General features: G+C 50.6%; 1 protein-coding gene across 1 annotated transcript in view; it reads left to right on the forward strand.

The window, feature by feature from the left end:
• Positions 1-6,810, forward strand: part of LOC148539145 (receptor-type tyrosine-protein phosphatase eta-like) — a 168,045-nt gene extending 161,235 nt beyond the window's left edge. The window contains exon 23 of the mRNA XM_088451818.1: positions 6,446-6,810. Coding sequence (XP_088307944.1) covers positions 6,446-6,625 — 180 coding nt within the window. The 3' untranslated portion in view covers positions 6,626-6,810. The remainder of the gene's footprint in view (positions 1-6,445) is intronic.
• Positions 6,811-16,271: the final 9,461 nt, after the last annotated feature.

The raw sequence follows: 16,271 nt of genomic DNA on the forward strand, positions 1-16,271 counted from the left end.
GGCTACATGCTGAACTCTGGTATTGACTACAGTGAAACTTGTTCTCCAATAAGGAGATAGAGAACACTACATCTGGTCATTACAATATCTTTGGAAAGCATAAAGACTTTGCTGCTATGGGGGAGCACATTAAAAGAGGTATAGCTGTGATACTCTGAGAAGGGGATACAGTTAATATACCTATAGCCGGGATGCCGGCTGCTAGAATCCCAATCAGCACTAAAAGACCGGAACTGGAATCCCGACATGGCTGGAGATGCCAACACTGGAATCCCAACAACCGGTATCCCGATCATTACTACAGCGGGTGCCCTTAGCTGCGGGGGGAGGGTAAAGTTTAGGCACCCTGGGGGGGGAGTTAGGTTGCGGAAGGGTGGAGGTTAGGGTTAGGCTCCGGACAGGGGGGTTAGGCACTAAGAGGGGAAGGTTTGGGTTAGGCACCAAAGGTAGAAAGTTAGGTTTAGGCACTATGTGGGAGGGTTAGGGTGCAGGGTAGAGAGGGTTCGTTTTAGGGTACAGTAAAGAAGGGATAGGGGTGAATAGGGCAGGGGAACAGTACTTACTGTTCTTGTTGGGAATGTAGGCATCGGGATGCCACTGTCAGTCTATTGACAGCCGGCATCCCGAGTGTCGGGATATCATACCGAGAAGTGGTAGCCATGAAATACCCTTATGTGTTTAACACAGTAGGCACAAATATTAAAGGTACAGCTGAGTAGGAGTACACAAAGTGTGGGATTTTGGTAGCATGCCACAAGGTACATGAATGCGTTGGCACTGCACCTAGCATGCGATAAGGTATACAGAGGTGTTGGTGCTACTTGCACAGCACCTAGCATTCAATAGGATATACGGAGGTGTTGGCAGTGTTTGGACAGCAGCTAGCATGAGATAGGGTATACGGAGGTGTTGGCACTGTTTGGACAGCACCTAGCATGCGATAGGATATACGGAGGAGCTGGCACTGTTTGGACAGCAGCTAGCATGAGATAGGGTATACGGAGGTGTTGGCACTGTTTGGACAGCACCTAGCATGCGATAGGGTATACAGAGGTGTTGGCACTGTTTGCACAGCACCTAGCATGCGATAGGGTATACGGAGGTGTTGGCACTGTTTGGAAAGTACCTAACATGCGATAGGGTATACAGAGGTGTTGGCACTGTTTGCACAGCACCTAGCATGCGATAGGGTATACGGAGGTGTTTTCAATTGTTTGGACAGCAGCTAGCTTGCGATAGGGTATACGGAGGTGTTGGCACTGTTTGGACAGCAGCTAGCATGCGATAGGATATACGGAGGAGCTGGCACTGTTTGGACAGCAGCTAGCATGAGATAGGGTATACGGAGGTGTTGGCACTGTTTGGACAGCACCTAGCATGCGATAGGGTATACAGAGGTGTTGGCACTGTTTGCACAGCACCTAGCATGCGATAGGTTATACGGAGGTGTTTTCAATTGTTTGGACAGCAGCTAGCTTGCGATAGGGTATACGGAGGTGTTGGCACTGTTTGGACAGAACCTAGCATGCGATAGGGTATAAGGAGGTGTTGGCACTGTTTGGACAGTACCTAGCATGTGATAGGGTATACGGAGGTGTTGGCACTGTTTGGACAGTACCTAACATGCGATAGCGTATATGGAGGTGTTGGCACTGTTTGGACAGTACCTAACATGCGATAGCGTATATGGAGGTGTTGGCACTGTTTGGACAACACCTAGCATGCGATAGGGTATACAGAGGTGTTGACACTGTTTGCACAGCACATATTATGCGATAGGGTATACGGAGGTGTTGGCACTGTTTGGACAGCAGCTAGCATGCGATAGGGTATACGGAGGTGTTGGCACTGTGGACAGCACCTAGCATGCGATAGGGTATACGGAGGTGTTTTCAATTGTTTGGACAGCAGCTAGCTTGCGATAGGGTATACGGAGGTGTTGGCACTGTTTGGACAGCACCTAGCATGCGATAGGGTATAAGGAGGTGTTGGCACTGTTTACACAGCACCTAGCATGCGATAGGGTATACAGAGGTGTTGGCACTGTTTGGACAGTACCTAACATGCGATAGGGTATACGGAGGTGTTGGCACTGTTTGGACAGCACCTAGCATGCGATAGGGTATACGGAGGTGTTGGCACTATTTGCACAGCACTGCACCTAGCATGCGATAGGGTATAAGGAGGTGTTGGCACTGTTTGCACAGCACCTAGCATGCGATAGGGTATACGGAGGTGTTGGCACTGTTTGGACAGTACCTAGCATGTGATAGGGTATAGAGGTGTTGGCACTGTTTGGACAGTACCTAGCATGTGATAGGGTATACGGAGGTGTTGGCACTATTTGGACAGCACCTAGCATGCGATAGGGTACACGGAAGTGTTTGCACTGTTTGGACAACACCTAGCATGCGATAGGGTCTACGAAGGTGTTGGCACTGTGGACAGCACCTAGCATGCGTTAGGGTATACGGAGGTGATGGCACGGTTTGGACAGCAGCTAGCATGCGATAGGGTATACGGAGGTGTTGGCACTGTGGACAGCACCTAGCATGTGAGGTGCACAATATGTGCCGGCACTGTAGGAACAGCACATTGCATGCAATAAGAAGCACATATGTGTTGGCACTGTGGGAATAATGTGTAGCGTGCAATGAGAGGCACCGATGTGTTTGCACTGCGGGAACTGCGCGTAGGTTGCAATTAGACTATGTTGCAAGAACCCTGGAGCTCAAGACAGCTAATGTAACAGAGTACACACACACACAGCAGATGATAAATGCAAACAGGTATAACTGACGCAACCAAATACCCTGGCGCGGAGTCTAAGACCCCCACCAGACTTCACCAGTAATCCCTGCAAGAGGATATCATCTTTACTCCGTGAGGGCCCAGGTCGCGCCCAATGTAATTAGTTCCCAAAGCAGCAGAGTACTTAGCTGCATAAATATTGAAATAATCCCACACCAGTGTACTAAGACATCAGATGTGATATAATCAGTCTCATCTCATAATGGTTCATCCCTATCTCTTAGATGATAATTTCTCCTAATATTTCACACTACAGTATATAATAAGGTGCTACCACTAGGTCTAAGATAAATCCATTAGCAACAAAAAAAAAAAGAGAGTTACTATGTGGTGCACTTTGAGACCTTGTGTTACATTTATTTTTATATTTATATATAGGAAACTTAATCTTTATTGTTATACATTCAAATTCATCCTGCTGGATTTCTCATGTATTGGGGAAATATAGTATAAGTTATAATAAAGAATGTGCAAAAAAGTTTAGAATAACGTGTAATAAGATATTTTAAAGAACCTGCAGCTCCTGAGTTTTCACAGTACGTACGGTATAATAAGGTCACCAACCTTTGGTTCAAAAGTACCCACAGTGTTCTGGGCATTGGTAGGAATATATCTGATAATTTATGAGACATCAGTCCTTGGCCCTGATTCAGAGCCGGACGCTCTGACCAGAGCGCTCGCTCTGAATCAGGGCCCACCTCCATTAATATGGAGCGTCCTCCTGGACGCTCGTATAGCTGTGGGTCACCACCCACAGCATATACGAGCGTGCAGGATGATGGTCGCGATGGTCTTGACCATCGCCACTGCGAGCAACAGCCTGCGGTTGAGGTTTTCAACCGCAAGGCCAGGAGTGATTTTGGCTCTATGAGAGCCAAAATCACTCCCACTGACATCACTAGTGATGTCAGTGGGGCCGGCTTCAGACAGTAGGCGTTCCCTTGGGAACGCCTCCGTCTGGCAGGCACACCCCCGGCACGCCCACCAAAGGGGGCGTGCTGTCAGTCAACGTCGACAGCACGCCCCATTTGACGAGACACTCCGAGCGAAGGAAAGTTCTTCGCTCGGTGCGTCTCGCGCATGACGGAGCTCCCTCCGTCGTGCGCATGCGCAGTGCAGACCATCGACCCACTTGCGAGCGGACAGCCGCTCGCGAGTGAGTCTGAATGAGGGCCCTTGTCCCATTCTCTTATACAGTATGAGATATCTATTCCTACTATGACAGCAATACAGCCAAATTATATTTAGGCTGTCATCATTCTTAAAGTGAGGAGTCAGAATTTATCTGACTGTAAGCAGCCAATATATATTTAAGGTTGTCACAGGGTGTTGGGTATGTAATCCCGGCGGCCACTGTTTGGTCTTCTGTGAATGTGCTGCGCCATCGTGTTACTGTGCATGAGTGCCACTATGGGACATGGAACGTGTTCCACTTAGCTCTAGAGACCCTGCTACATTATCCTGCATATTGGCCAATATATCCTGCGTATACTTACTTAGCTACGAACATACATTACCGGCTGGTGCTGTGTATGTGCCGCTCAAGCTTCACTCCGTCTGGATTAACAAGTGTGTAATTGTGAGCAGGGCTGTACCAGAAACTACCACTATAGTTCAATAAACTTGATGCCCAGTTAAGCACCTGGACTGCTTGGTGTATCTACAATTCTGCTGGTGTTCCTTTAAATCTGCATACCACCACCGCTAAATATGAATGTGGAGGTATGGGTAATATGTGAGAATTACAATATCTATCCATGCATATATGAGTGTCGTTATTTAATACAATCCCCAATTTTGGTAGTGAAATGGGCATGCTCTTAGAGTAGACGGCACAGTACTGTGATGTGTATATCGTCAGCATAAAAATTATATGATAACTTACTGTATAAGAGAAATGTCTGCAGTAGTTTACAGGGTGCTACAAAGTATTAATCCAGTGATTGTAAGCAGCTCTCAGGGTGTATTTACTAAAGGTCAATTTGGGGGTTTTGGTGTATTTGTAGTCTATTTTCATTTGATTTTGCAATTTGCAAAACTGAGCATCGGACAAATATTGGTGCTATCACGTAGATGACTACAGGATCCCCTCATTTACTCAGTCAGATTGAAAATTGAATTAATAAAAATGAAAGAAAAAAAAACCCCAAAACCGATTTTCAAAGCAACCAAACAATAGACCTGCCGGAGCCAGTCATGTTTGGGAGATGCATGCACAGACCACTATGACCTGTGCATACTTCTTAGGCTTAAATTAACCTAAATCGTTAAAAATAAAATGGAGTGGGGTCCCCCCTAATCTCATAACTAGCCCTGGACTTTTTAGCCTGGTCTGGTCATGGAAAATCAGTGTGCGGTCCCCATTCGTTTCCATGAACCAGCACCAGGCTGAAGCAGCCAGGTGGTAATGCCACAAGCAGGAGGACGCACAAAGTATTAACCAACCACAAACTGTGCAGCCCGGGGCTGGACACCCCCAAAGAAAGGAGTAGGCTAAGCATAGTGTGAGTGCGAGTGAATGCAAGTGGGTGAGTATCTTGTGTTTTTTTTCATAATTTCATGAGTAGAGGTATCAAGTACCAGCAGCCTGCGGGCACTTGTGGTTCTACAAGTGCTGCAGGACAGGCTTGCTGAAACCAGTAGTTCCAACGTGAAGAACAATATTATTACTATATTTAACCCATTACCCCTGCATCCAATGCCACCAGGGGTGCAGCGCTGGGCTAGTTAATACTCAGGAGGGGGACCCCATTATTGGGGGGCGTCACCACTTTGAGGATTGCCAATCTCGGGCTGAGCAGATTGGGGCTGGTTAATGATTTGGCAGGAGGACGCCATGCTGTGTGGGAAAATAGGGAGATCCTCATGACTTTTTCCCCCTTATTTTCCATGACTAGACCAGGCTAAAAGGTCCAGGGCTAGTTATGGTTTAGGGGGAGGGACACCAGGTGTTTTTTTTGTTTTTTTTTACTATTTAGGTTATTTTAAGCCTACGAAGCATGCACAGATCTTAGTGATCTGTGCTTACTTCTTTCTGTAATGTTTAAATTAAATTTTCACAGTTATGCCCACATACATCTAGCCGCCTTGCGTGTTAAACAACCCTTCTAGTTTCACCATGTCGTATCCGCATGCGCAATAATTCGCAGAAATGCTACGTTACAGTCTTATACCTGCCGACACTGTAACGTAGCATTTCGCATGCAGACGCTCCCAGTGTCGTACATAGAATATAGGCATGCCGCATATCGTTGTAATGAGCAGAAGTTACTTGTGCGTCCCATCGTGAATAAGATGCACTGTAAGGGAAAAAAATTACATGAATAGATGTTTGGCACTACTGAGTTACACGGTGCTCCTGCGTTATGTGTAACGCCACTTGTAGCGCACGGAGGATAGATGTATGTGGACACATATTTAGGTTGCATTTGAAATAAGAATCAAATGTTAGTAAATGAGACATTTTGGCAGCGCATTACACAGTGTATTTCAATCGACATAAAAATCAACTCCAAAATTGACCCTTAGTAAATGTACCCCCTCCTGACAGGTAAAGGAGAAATCTTCTCTGCTCATCTTCTATCTGACCAGCCTGCAGGTAACACTTCCCGGCTAACCCTCTCTCTCACCCTAGGCTCAGTATATATTCCTCCACCAATGCACGTTAGATATCGTCAGGGGACGAACTGAAGCAAAGAGCGGTCAGGATAACAAGACAGACAAAGAAGAGAGGATTTATGAAAATTTCCCCATCACTCCTCCCTCCGAGTCACCATTACAGAATGAAGAGTCTCACTATGAGAAGAATCTATGAGAGAGAGAGAGAATAGTCCTTGAGATGTACATTATTGAACGGAAGTCTTGGGTGACCCCCCAAATCTGCTTTTGTTGATGCTCAAGTACTACTCACCTGTAAAAACTATACAAAAAAGGGGTGACATTTTTATTTAGATACATATACACACATTATATATATATATATATATATATATATACATACATACATACATACATACACACACACACATCCTAAACTACCTCTAATTACAGTGTATGTATTCTACCTTTATATATTGCATTGTGATTAAAAACAAAAAGTACAGTGCCATGATGTGTCCTCTTTCTCTGTACAGTTTATAAAAAACGTACTATATCTCTGTCATTGCTGATTTTTATCATAGTATAGTAATGAGAATATAGTAATCTACAGTATAACTACACGCTACCAGGTAGGGTGTGGTATGATTTGTCGACAGTGATCATTTCCACCATCATCCGGTCAACATGAGAATGTCGGCATGGTGAAACTGTCGACCTGCAGCATGTATACCCAGATGATATGTCAACATGATCAACTGTTGACAAACCATCCCTGGAGGTCTAGTGGTTACTTATCTTCTTTGAAGCAGCTCCAGTGCAGCTTCTGGGCCCCCCAGCCGTCATATGTCCCTCACTTCCAGCTCAGACCTCTGCAGGACTAGCAGATTTTTGTAAGTATTTACCCACTATCACTAACTATAGCCCTAACCCTCCACCTAGTGCCTATACCTCCTGGCGGACCCTACACCTGTCGGCAACATCAGAATGATGACATTTCACATGTTGACCATGACGCTATTCTGAGCATGTTGACATGGTGCTCTCAGCAGCTTGAACAGGTCAACATTCTAATGTCAACATTTCTGAATGCCGACATGGTTGCTGTCGACCATGTGACCGGATACCACCAAAGACAAATAAAGCAAATAATCATAATCCAATGAACAACATGTATCATGGTCATCAAAGCAATTTGGGTGTAAAAAAAAGTGGTTTGGAAATGAGAAAAGAGTTTCTGATTCAGAGATTGGTGCTAATGCAATCACACAGGCCAGCGTAGGGACGCCCACTGCTGCCTCCTCAGGTCGGTCTGACGACGTGCAACAGCGTAAACACCGGGAACATCGGGTAGTCACGCATGTTCTCAGTGAAGTCTGAATTGTCTCAAACACTGCGTCTCTCCAGAAACGCTGATAGCTCTCATGCTGTAAAGGAGATCACAATGGCTACTGACACGCTTGCATTTGCCTGCACCCCCCCCCCCCGCTACCTCCCCCAAACACTGACTACCTGCCACTCATTTTGCAAATTAATCCCCTGTGCGAGCTTTCACGCATGTGTGATGGCTAATAATCACTTGCGCCTTCCCAGGAGAATACATTTTATATACCAACACCATATTGTTACCGTACCTCTGGACTGCATCTGAACCACAAGTCACAGGTAAACTCAGAAAGGTTTGTACAAGGATAATGTAATGGAAGGGGGAAAGCAGGCACACGGGGGGAAAGCAGGCACACAGGGGGGAATGCAGGTACACAGGGGGGAATGCAGGTACACAGGGGGGAATGCAGGTACACAGGGGGGAATGCAGGTACACGGGGGGAATGCAGGTACACGGGGGGAATGCAGGTACACGGGGGGAATGCAGGTACACGGGGGAATGCAGGTAAAACAGACATGGAAACTTGAATTCTTGAAAATACAGCTAAACAGAGTTTTGGGTACAAAGTAATTGGTATCGGGCATGGCAGATTGTACCGGGCATGGCAGACTGTACCGGACTTGGCAGACTGCAGCGGGCAATACAGGTCTCCACAGACATGGAACAGATAGAAAGTCCAAAACATGAATCACAACAGCAGGAATTTAGATTAGCCGAGTAAAGGCCCCCATATTGTACATCAGCAATCGATTGTGGCAATTCTGCAGTTTGCAGTCGATTGTGTATAAAAACATCTGCAATGTATGGGGGTCACAGATCGCAGATTGCAACCAAAAAGTGATTGGAATTGTTAAATCAGATTGTCCAACAGATTGTCCAATCCATCTGGATGTCACAGATGGATTGGGGCTGTAGATTGCTAGTGTATGGAGATGATCAGCAGATTTGCAGACCGTTACTAGTAGAATGATGGATTCTTTCAAGATTGTCAGATCTGTGGCCCTGATTCAGAGCCGGACGCTCTGACAGAGCGCTCGCTCTGAATCAGGGCGTTTTATTTTTAATTTTGGAGCGGCCTCCTGGCCACTCGCATAGCTGTGGGTGACCACCCACAGCTATAGCGAGCGGCCATGATGATGGTCGTGACCATCGGGCTTGCGACGAGACCCTTGTGGTAGGGTCTCGTGGCCGCAAGCCCCAGAAAGCTTTCGGCTCAAATTGAGCCGGAAGCTCTCCACTGACATCACTTGTGATGTCAGTGGGGCCGCCCCCAAACGGTAGGCGTTCTCAAGGGAACGCCTCCGTTTGGCCGGCCACGCCCCCGGCCCGCCTACCAAAGGGGTCGAACTGTCACTCACCATCGACAGTTCGCCCCCTTTGTTGCGAGACCCGGAGCGACGGATTGCTCATCGCTAGCCGGGTCTCGCGCATGCGCACGACGGAGCAGGCTCCATCGTGCGAATGCGCTGTCGGCCACCATCGACCCGGTTGCGAGCGCTCAGCGCTTGCAACCGGGTCTGAATCAGGCCCTGTGTTTGCTGAAAATGATCTGCAAATCACTGAGAAAGGTCTGTAATGTATGGGCGCAGATTGCTAGATTGGGAAATCGTAAAATCAGGCAATAAATCTTCAAATTGTTCAGTTGTGGTTTTCATATTGCTGATGTATGGAGGCCTTAAGCTTAACTTGGGATGTACAGACAAATGGTGAACTGTAGATCAACGGTACAAGAACATGACATCAGAATGACTGGACAGAGTTCAAACATAACAAATACTTAGCAGTAAGAACAATCAATGACCAACCAGGTGCATGGTGAGGGGCAGAGCTATATAGCAGTGAGGCGGGTGCATGGTGAGGGGCAGGTGCATGGTGAGGGGCAGGGCTATATAGCAGTGAGGCGGGTGCATGGTGAGGGGCAGGTGCATGGTGAGGGGCAGGGCTATATAGCAGTGAGGCAGGTGCATGGTGAGGGGTAGGGCTATATAGCAGTGAGGCGGGTGCATGGTGAGGGGCAGGGCTATATAGCAGTGAGGCAGTGCATGGTGAGGGGCAGGTGCATAGTGAGTGGCAGGGCTATATAGCAGTGAGGCGGGTGCATGGTGAGGGGCAGGGCTATATAGCAGTGAGGCAGTGCATTGTGAGGGGCAGGTGCATGGTGAGTGGCAGGGCTATATAGCAGTGAGGCGGGTGCATGGTGAGGGGCGGGTGCATGGTGAGGGGCAGGGCTATATAGCAGTGAGGCGGGTGCATGGTGAGGGGCGGGTGCATGGTGAGGGGCAGGGCTATATGGCAGTGAGGCAGGTGCATGGTGAGGGGCAGGGCTATATAGCAGTGAGGCGGGTGCATGGTGAGGGGCGGTGCATGGTGAGGGGCAGGGCTATATAGCAGTGAGGCGGGTGCATGGTGAGGGGCGGGTGCATGGTGAGGGGCAGGGCTATATAGCAGTGAGGCAGGTGCATGGTGAGGGGCAGGGCTATATAGCAGTGAGGCAGGTGCATGGTGAGGGGCAGGGCTATATAGCAGTGAGGCAGGTGCATGGTGAGGGGCAGGGCTATATAGCAGTGAGGCGGGTGCATGGTGAGGGGCAGGGCTATATAGCAGTGAGGCAGGTGCATGGTGAGGGGCAGGGCTATATAGCAGTGAGGCAGGTGCATGGTGAGTGGCAGGGCTATATAGCAGTGAGGCGGGTGCATGGTGAGGGGCGGGTGCATGGTGAGGGGCAGGGCTATATAGCAGTGAGGCGGGTGCATGGTGAGGGGCAGGGCTATATAGCAGTGAGGCAGGTGCATGGTGAGGGGCAGGGCTATATAGCAGTGAGGCAGGTGCATGGTGAGGGGCAGGGCTATATAGCAGTGAGGCGGGTGCATGGTGAGGGGCAGGGCTATATAGCAGTGAGGCGGGTGCATGGTGAGGGGCAGGGCTATATAGCAGTGAGGCGGGTGCATGGTGAGGGGCAGGGCTATATAGCAGTGAGGCGGGTGCATGGTGAGGGGCAGGGCTATATAGCAGTGAGGCGGGTGCATGGTGAGGGGCAGGGCTATATAGCAGTGAGGCAGGGGCATGGTGAGGGGCATGGCTATATAGCAGTGAGGTGGGTGCATGGTGAGGGGCGGGTGCATGGTGAGGGGCAGGGCTATATAGCAGTGAGGCAGGTGCATGGTGAGGGGCAGGGCTATATAGCAGTGGGCCAGGTGCATGGCGAGGGGCGGGTGCATGGTGAGGGTGCAGGGCTATATAGCAGTGGGGCAGGTGCATGGTGAGGGGCAGGTCTATATAGCAGTGAGGCGGGTGCATGGTGAGGGGCAGGGCTATATAGCAGTGAGGCGGGTGCATGGTGAGGGGCAGGGCTATATAGCAGTGAGCCGGGTACATGGTGAGGGGCAGGGCTATATAGCAGTGAGGCAGGTGCATGGTGAGGGGCAGGGCTATATAGCAGTGAGGCGGGTGCATGGTGAGGGGCAGGGCTATATAGCAGTGAGGCGGGTGCATGGTGAGGGGCAGGGCTATATAGCAGTGAGGCGGGTGCATGGTGAGGGGCAGGGCTATATAGCAGTGAGGCGGGTGCATGGTGAGGGGCAGGGCTATATAGCAGTGAGGCGGGTGCATGGTGAGGGGCAGGGCTATATAGCAGTGAGGCGGGTGCATGGTGAGGGGCAGGGCTATATAGCAGTGAGGCAGGGGCATGGTGAGGGGCATGGCTATATAGCAGTGAGGTGGGTGCATGGTGAGGGGCGGGTGCATGGTGAGGGGCAGGGCTATATAGCAGTGAGGCAGGTGCATGGTGAGGGGCAGGGCTATATAGCAGTGGGCCAGGTGCATGGCGAGGGGCGGGTGCATGGTGAGGGTGCAGGGCTATATAGCAGTGGGGCAGGTGCATGGTGAGGGGCAGGTCTATATAGCAGTGAGGCAGGTGCATGGTGAGGGGCAGGGCTATATAGCAGTGAGGCAGGTGCATGGTGAGGGGCAGGGCTATATAGCAGTGAGGCAGGTGCATGGTGAGGGGCAGGGCTATATAGCAGTGAGGGGCGGGTGCATGGTGAGGGGCAGGGCAATATAGCAGTGAGGCAGGTGCATGGTGAGGGGCAGGGCTATATAGCAGTGAGGCAGGTGCATGGTGAGGGGCAGGGCTATATAGCAGTGAGGCAGGTGCATGGTGAGGGGCAGGGCTATATAGCAGTGAGGCAGGTGCATGGTGAGGGGCGGCAGGGCTATATAGCAGTGAGGCAGGTGCATGGTGAGGGGCAGGGCTATATAGCAGTGAGGCAGGTGCATGGTGAGGGGCAGGGCTATATAGCAGTGAAGCCCTGGAGTGATTTTGGCTCTATCAGAGCCAAAATCACTCCCACTGACATCACTAGTGATGTCAGTGGGGCTGGACCCAGACGGTAGGCGTTCCCACGGGAACGCCTCCGTCTGGCAGCCATACCCCCACCACGCCCACCAAAGGGGGCTTGCTGTCAGTCACCATCGACAGCATGCCCCCTTTGGTGCGAGACCCATAGCGACAGCTTGGCTGTCGCTATGCGGGTCTCGCGCATGCGCACGATGGAGCTCCCTCCATCGTACGCATGCGCATTAGGGCACCATCAACCCGCTTGCGAGCGTCCTGCGCTCGCGAGCGGGTCTGAATTAGGCCCTGAGGCCGGTGCAGGTGATTAAATAGGGAAAACAGATGAACTCCTACATGTGATGAGATGTCCAAAACAAACATCAGCACCTCTGGTAGCACAGAGGTACTGCAGGCCAGATAAACCATAAGCACAGTGGGCCTTATTCATTACGGATCGCAACTGCAACAGTGTACGCAGGTCAGATTGCGAGGCAGGGCCGGACTGCCCATCTGGCACTACTGGCAAATGCCGGAAGGGCTGATGGGCCAGTCTGGCTGCAAACCCTGGCCGAGCAGCTTCGCCTCCCGATACTCTGCTTGGTCAGGATTCTGTGACTCGCAACACGCACCTGTGAGGCGTGGCCACACCTCTTTTTGGCGAGGCCGCGCACCTTTTGCAGGCGAGTGCCTTAGGCAGTCTCAGTCTGTCCCAGTTGCAAGTTCTTACGGATGTGAGATAGCGTTAGTAGACGTCTCTAAGCCAGACGTGCAGCTGCAGACATTAGCATATTCTCGCAGCAAAACTGCGTGCACAATCGCAGCTGCGATCCGTGGTGCATCAGGCCCAGAGTCCTAACAGCCTCCCTTTAAGGAGCGGATTCTAGATACTCCACAAAGTCTCTAATTTCAGGGTTATCTTTTCTTCCTTTTTTTTAATGTTTTTTCTTGAAAAGACCCAACGGTCCGAGGTGGGCGCAGGAAAAACATCCCTCTAGACATTAAACAATCGACGCTGGGCAAAACTTCTCAATAATTGTAGCATTGAAAGCAGTAGGATCCTGTAGTATGGAGATCTTTGGAGTGCATGAGGGAATGTGCCCACTTTAGCGCCTCTCCTCTAAAGGACATAATAATGGAGGCAATTATGTCCAGCGGCTTGGTGTCAAAAGAAACTGGAAATCGATGCATCAATGCCACATACCAAATAATGGCCCTCATTCAGAGCCGTACGCTCTGAGCAGAGCGCACGCTCTGAATGAGGGCCGCCCTCCATAAAAATGGAGCGTCCTCCTGGACGCTCGTATAGCTGTGGGTCACCACCCACAGCCTATACGAGCGTGCATTTTGATGGCCGCGATGGTCGTGACCATCGCGACCATCGAAACTGCGAGCCGGAGCCTGCGGTTGAGGTTTTCAACCGCAAGCTCCGGAGTGATTTTGGCTCTATCAGAGCCAAAATCACTCCCACTGACATCACTAGTGATGTCAGTGGGCCGGCTTCTGACGGTAGGCGTTCCCGTGGGAACGCCCCCGTCAGGGAGGCACGCCCCCGGCATGCCCACCAAAGGGGGTGTGCTGTCAATCAACATCGACAGCACGCCCCCTTTGATCAGACACAATGAGCGAAGGACTTTCCTTCGCTCGTCGCGTCTGGCGCATGCGCACGACGGAGCTCCCTCCATCGTGCGCATGCTCAGTGCAGAACATCGACCCACTTGCGAGCGGACAGCCGCTCGCGAGTGGGTCTGAATCAGGGCCAATGTCTCCATCAAAAACTATTAGACTGGTCCTTGCAGGGATGATCTTCAATAACCAATGGTACCTCAGGTGGAGTGGCCTTCGGTGACATCTCCGGTGGAGCTTGCATTGGTGGCACCTCAGGCAGAGGAGGCGTCTGTGGCCCCCTCAGGCAAGGCAGACATTGATTGCTCCTCTTAGAAACTGGCAGGCGATAGTCTCCACATTGTACAGCAAGGCTGGAGTCCCCCACTGAGACGGCAAGGCTAGAGTCCCCCACTGAGACGGCAAGTCTAGAGTCCCCCTGCTGGGACGGCAAGGCTAGAGTCCCCCCGCTGGGACGGCAAGGCTAGAGTCCCCCCGCTGGGACGGCAAGGCTAGAGTCCCCCCGCTGGGACGGCAACACTAGGGTCCCCCCACAGGGGCAGCAAGGCCGGAGTCTGCCGCTGGTACATCAAGGCTAGAGTCCCCCCGCTGGGACGGCAATGCTAGGGTCCCCCCACAGGGGCAGCAAGGCCGGAGTCTGCCGCTGGTACATCAAGGCTAGAGTTCCCCACTGGGGCTGGCACAATAGAGACCCCTCCTTGGGCTGTGACTCTAGTGACCCCCCTGGGGCTACAGCATACTTGTGAGGCCACCCAGGTTGGGCCTGTCAGGCTGGGCAGTACTGTGAGATTTTTCAGGCTGGGCAACAAACTCAGAACCCCTTTCCTGGGGTACTGTGAGGCAAGAAGGACAACCCTCCTGGGGCTATGGCACTCGAGACCCCTTCTGCAGCACTAGCAAACTCTCCTGGGTCTGCAGCACTGGTGACCCACCCTGGGGATATGGCACCAACAACCCCTTTTGGGGATATGGCACACCTGCATGGCATCTCGGAATGGGCAGCACTCAGAGAACCCCTTCCTGGAGTGGAGGAATTAGAGTCCTTTCCTGTGGCTGGAAATTCAGCGCCCCTCTTGGGACTGACACAAGAACTGTGCAAGGACAGAGTCATAACACACATGGGTGGTTCTGCTTTGTATGTTAAAGGGAGAGATAGGCCCTAGGAAAAATACTATGATCCTACAACAGATCAGATGTATTGATAATGTGAATGTAAGAACCAGTCACCATTAATAAACCTTTAGGGCCATTTTGCCGAGAGTTTCACCTATAGCAGCCACCTCTATCATTGAACTAGACACGTTCATAGATATTCAGATGCCTCTAGAACAGGGGTGGGCAATACACAGCCCCCCAGGTGTTGTTGAACTCCAAATCCCAGCATGTCTTGCAACAGTTTTAGCAGGGCCAAATAGAAAAACTGTTCCAGGGCATGCTGGGATGTGTGGTTCTACAACAGCTGGGCGGACGTTTATTGCCCACCCCTACTCTAGAACATAACTTTGAGCAGTAAAGGCCTATTAAAAGCTGACCTACCAGAAGGTGGCACTAATATCAACACGACTTCAAAACTACAACTTATACAAAAACTAAATCAAATGGTGAAACAAATGCAACAGTAGCTGATAAACTGGCAGCTGAAATGCAATGACCTGAATGGAAGATATGCATCAGGCACTGGAGTGTTACGAGCCTCCTTCACACCTCTCCTCCATCAAGGGTCCCAGTCATTTCTAGGTGAACGGGGTGATGCGGCATAGAGAGCCAACCCCAGAAGAAGGGGCGCATGGCCTAATCGCAGAAGGCGTGGCAACATCTCCTTAGGATGAAAAAAAAACTCTTTGCAACACCACTAGGCGGCTCGTTGGGGACAGGGGCTCTGTGAGCTCAAAGCCAGAGGGGGCGCGATCAGTGTGATCGAGCCCCCAACAGGCATAGGAGACTACAGCGAGCAGTCTCCCACAGCTGCCCAGCACACAGCAGCATGTGTTGGGCTGCTGTGAGGTAAGAGGGACCCGGGTCCCTACAGCAGGCCTGGGCCCAGGTAGTTAGTACCTGCTCACCCCTCTCTCGGCACTCCTGGTCATGCAAGCTGCATTACCTGGTGGTCCCAGTGGTTGCTAGGCAGTCGCAGTGCCTTCTTGTCCTGGCTTTGTTACTGCTACATGCAGACCAGCAGCTGCAATTCATATGTAAATTAAAGAGCTGATTGGCTTTAAGTGCTGTTAAAGGCAGTCAGTTCCACTTCCATGCCGGCGATAGTTCTTCTTGGAGCCTTGTCATTCGGTCCCTGTTCGTGGATGCTGTTCCTGACATCCTAGCTGTCATCCAGAAGGATTTACTCAGCTAAGTGTTGTGTTTCACTACTGTGCATTACCTCTGCTGATATTACTCCTTAGTATACTGCTGTGTTACCTGTGCATTCATTATCTGTGAAACAATCCACCTATAAACAAAAAATGGCAGCTGCTCAATCAATCTGGCAGTACTTTTCAGGTGCATGAAAGGGAGGGGGTCATA

This window comes from Taudactylus pleione, unplaced genomic scaffold (genome assembly GCF_031769625.1).
Source record: "Taudactylus pleione unplaced genomic scaffold, aTauple2 ptg000027l, whole genome shotgun sequence".
Lineage (NCBI taxonomy): Eukaryota > Metazoa > Chordata > Amphibia > Anura > Myobatrachidae > Taudactylus > Taudactylus pleione.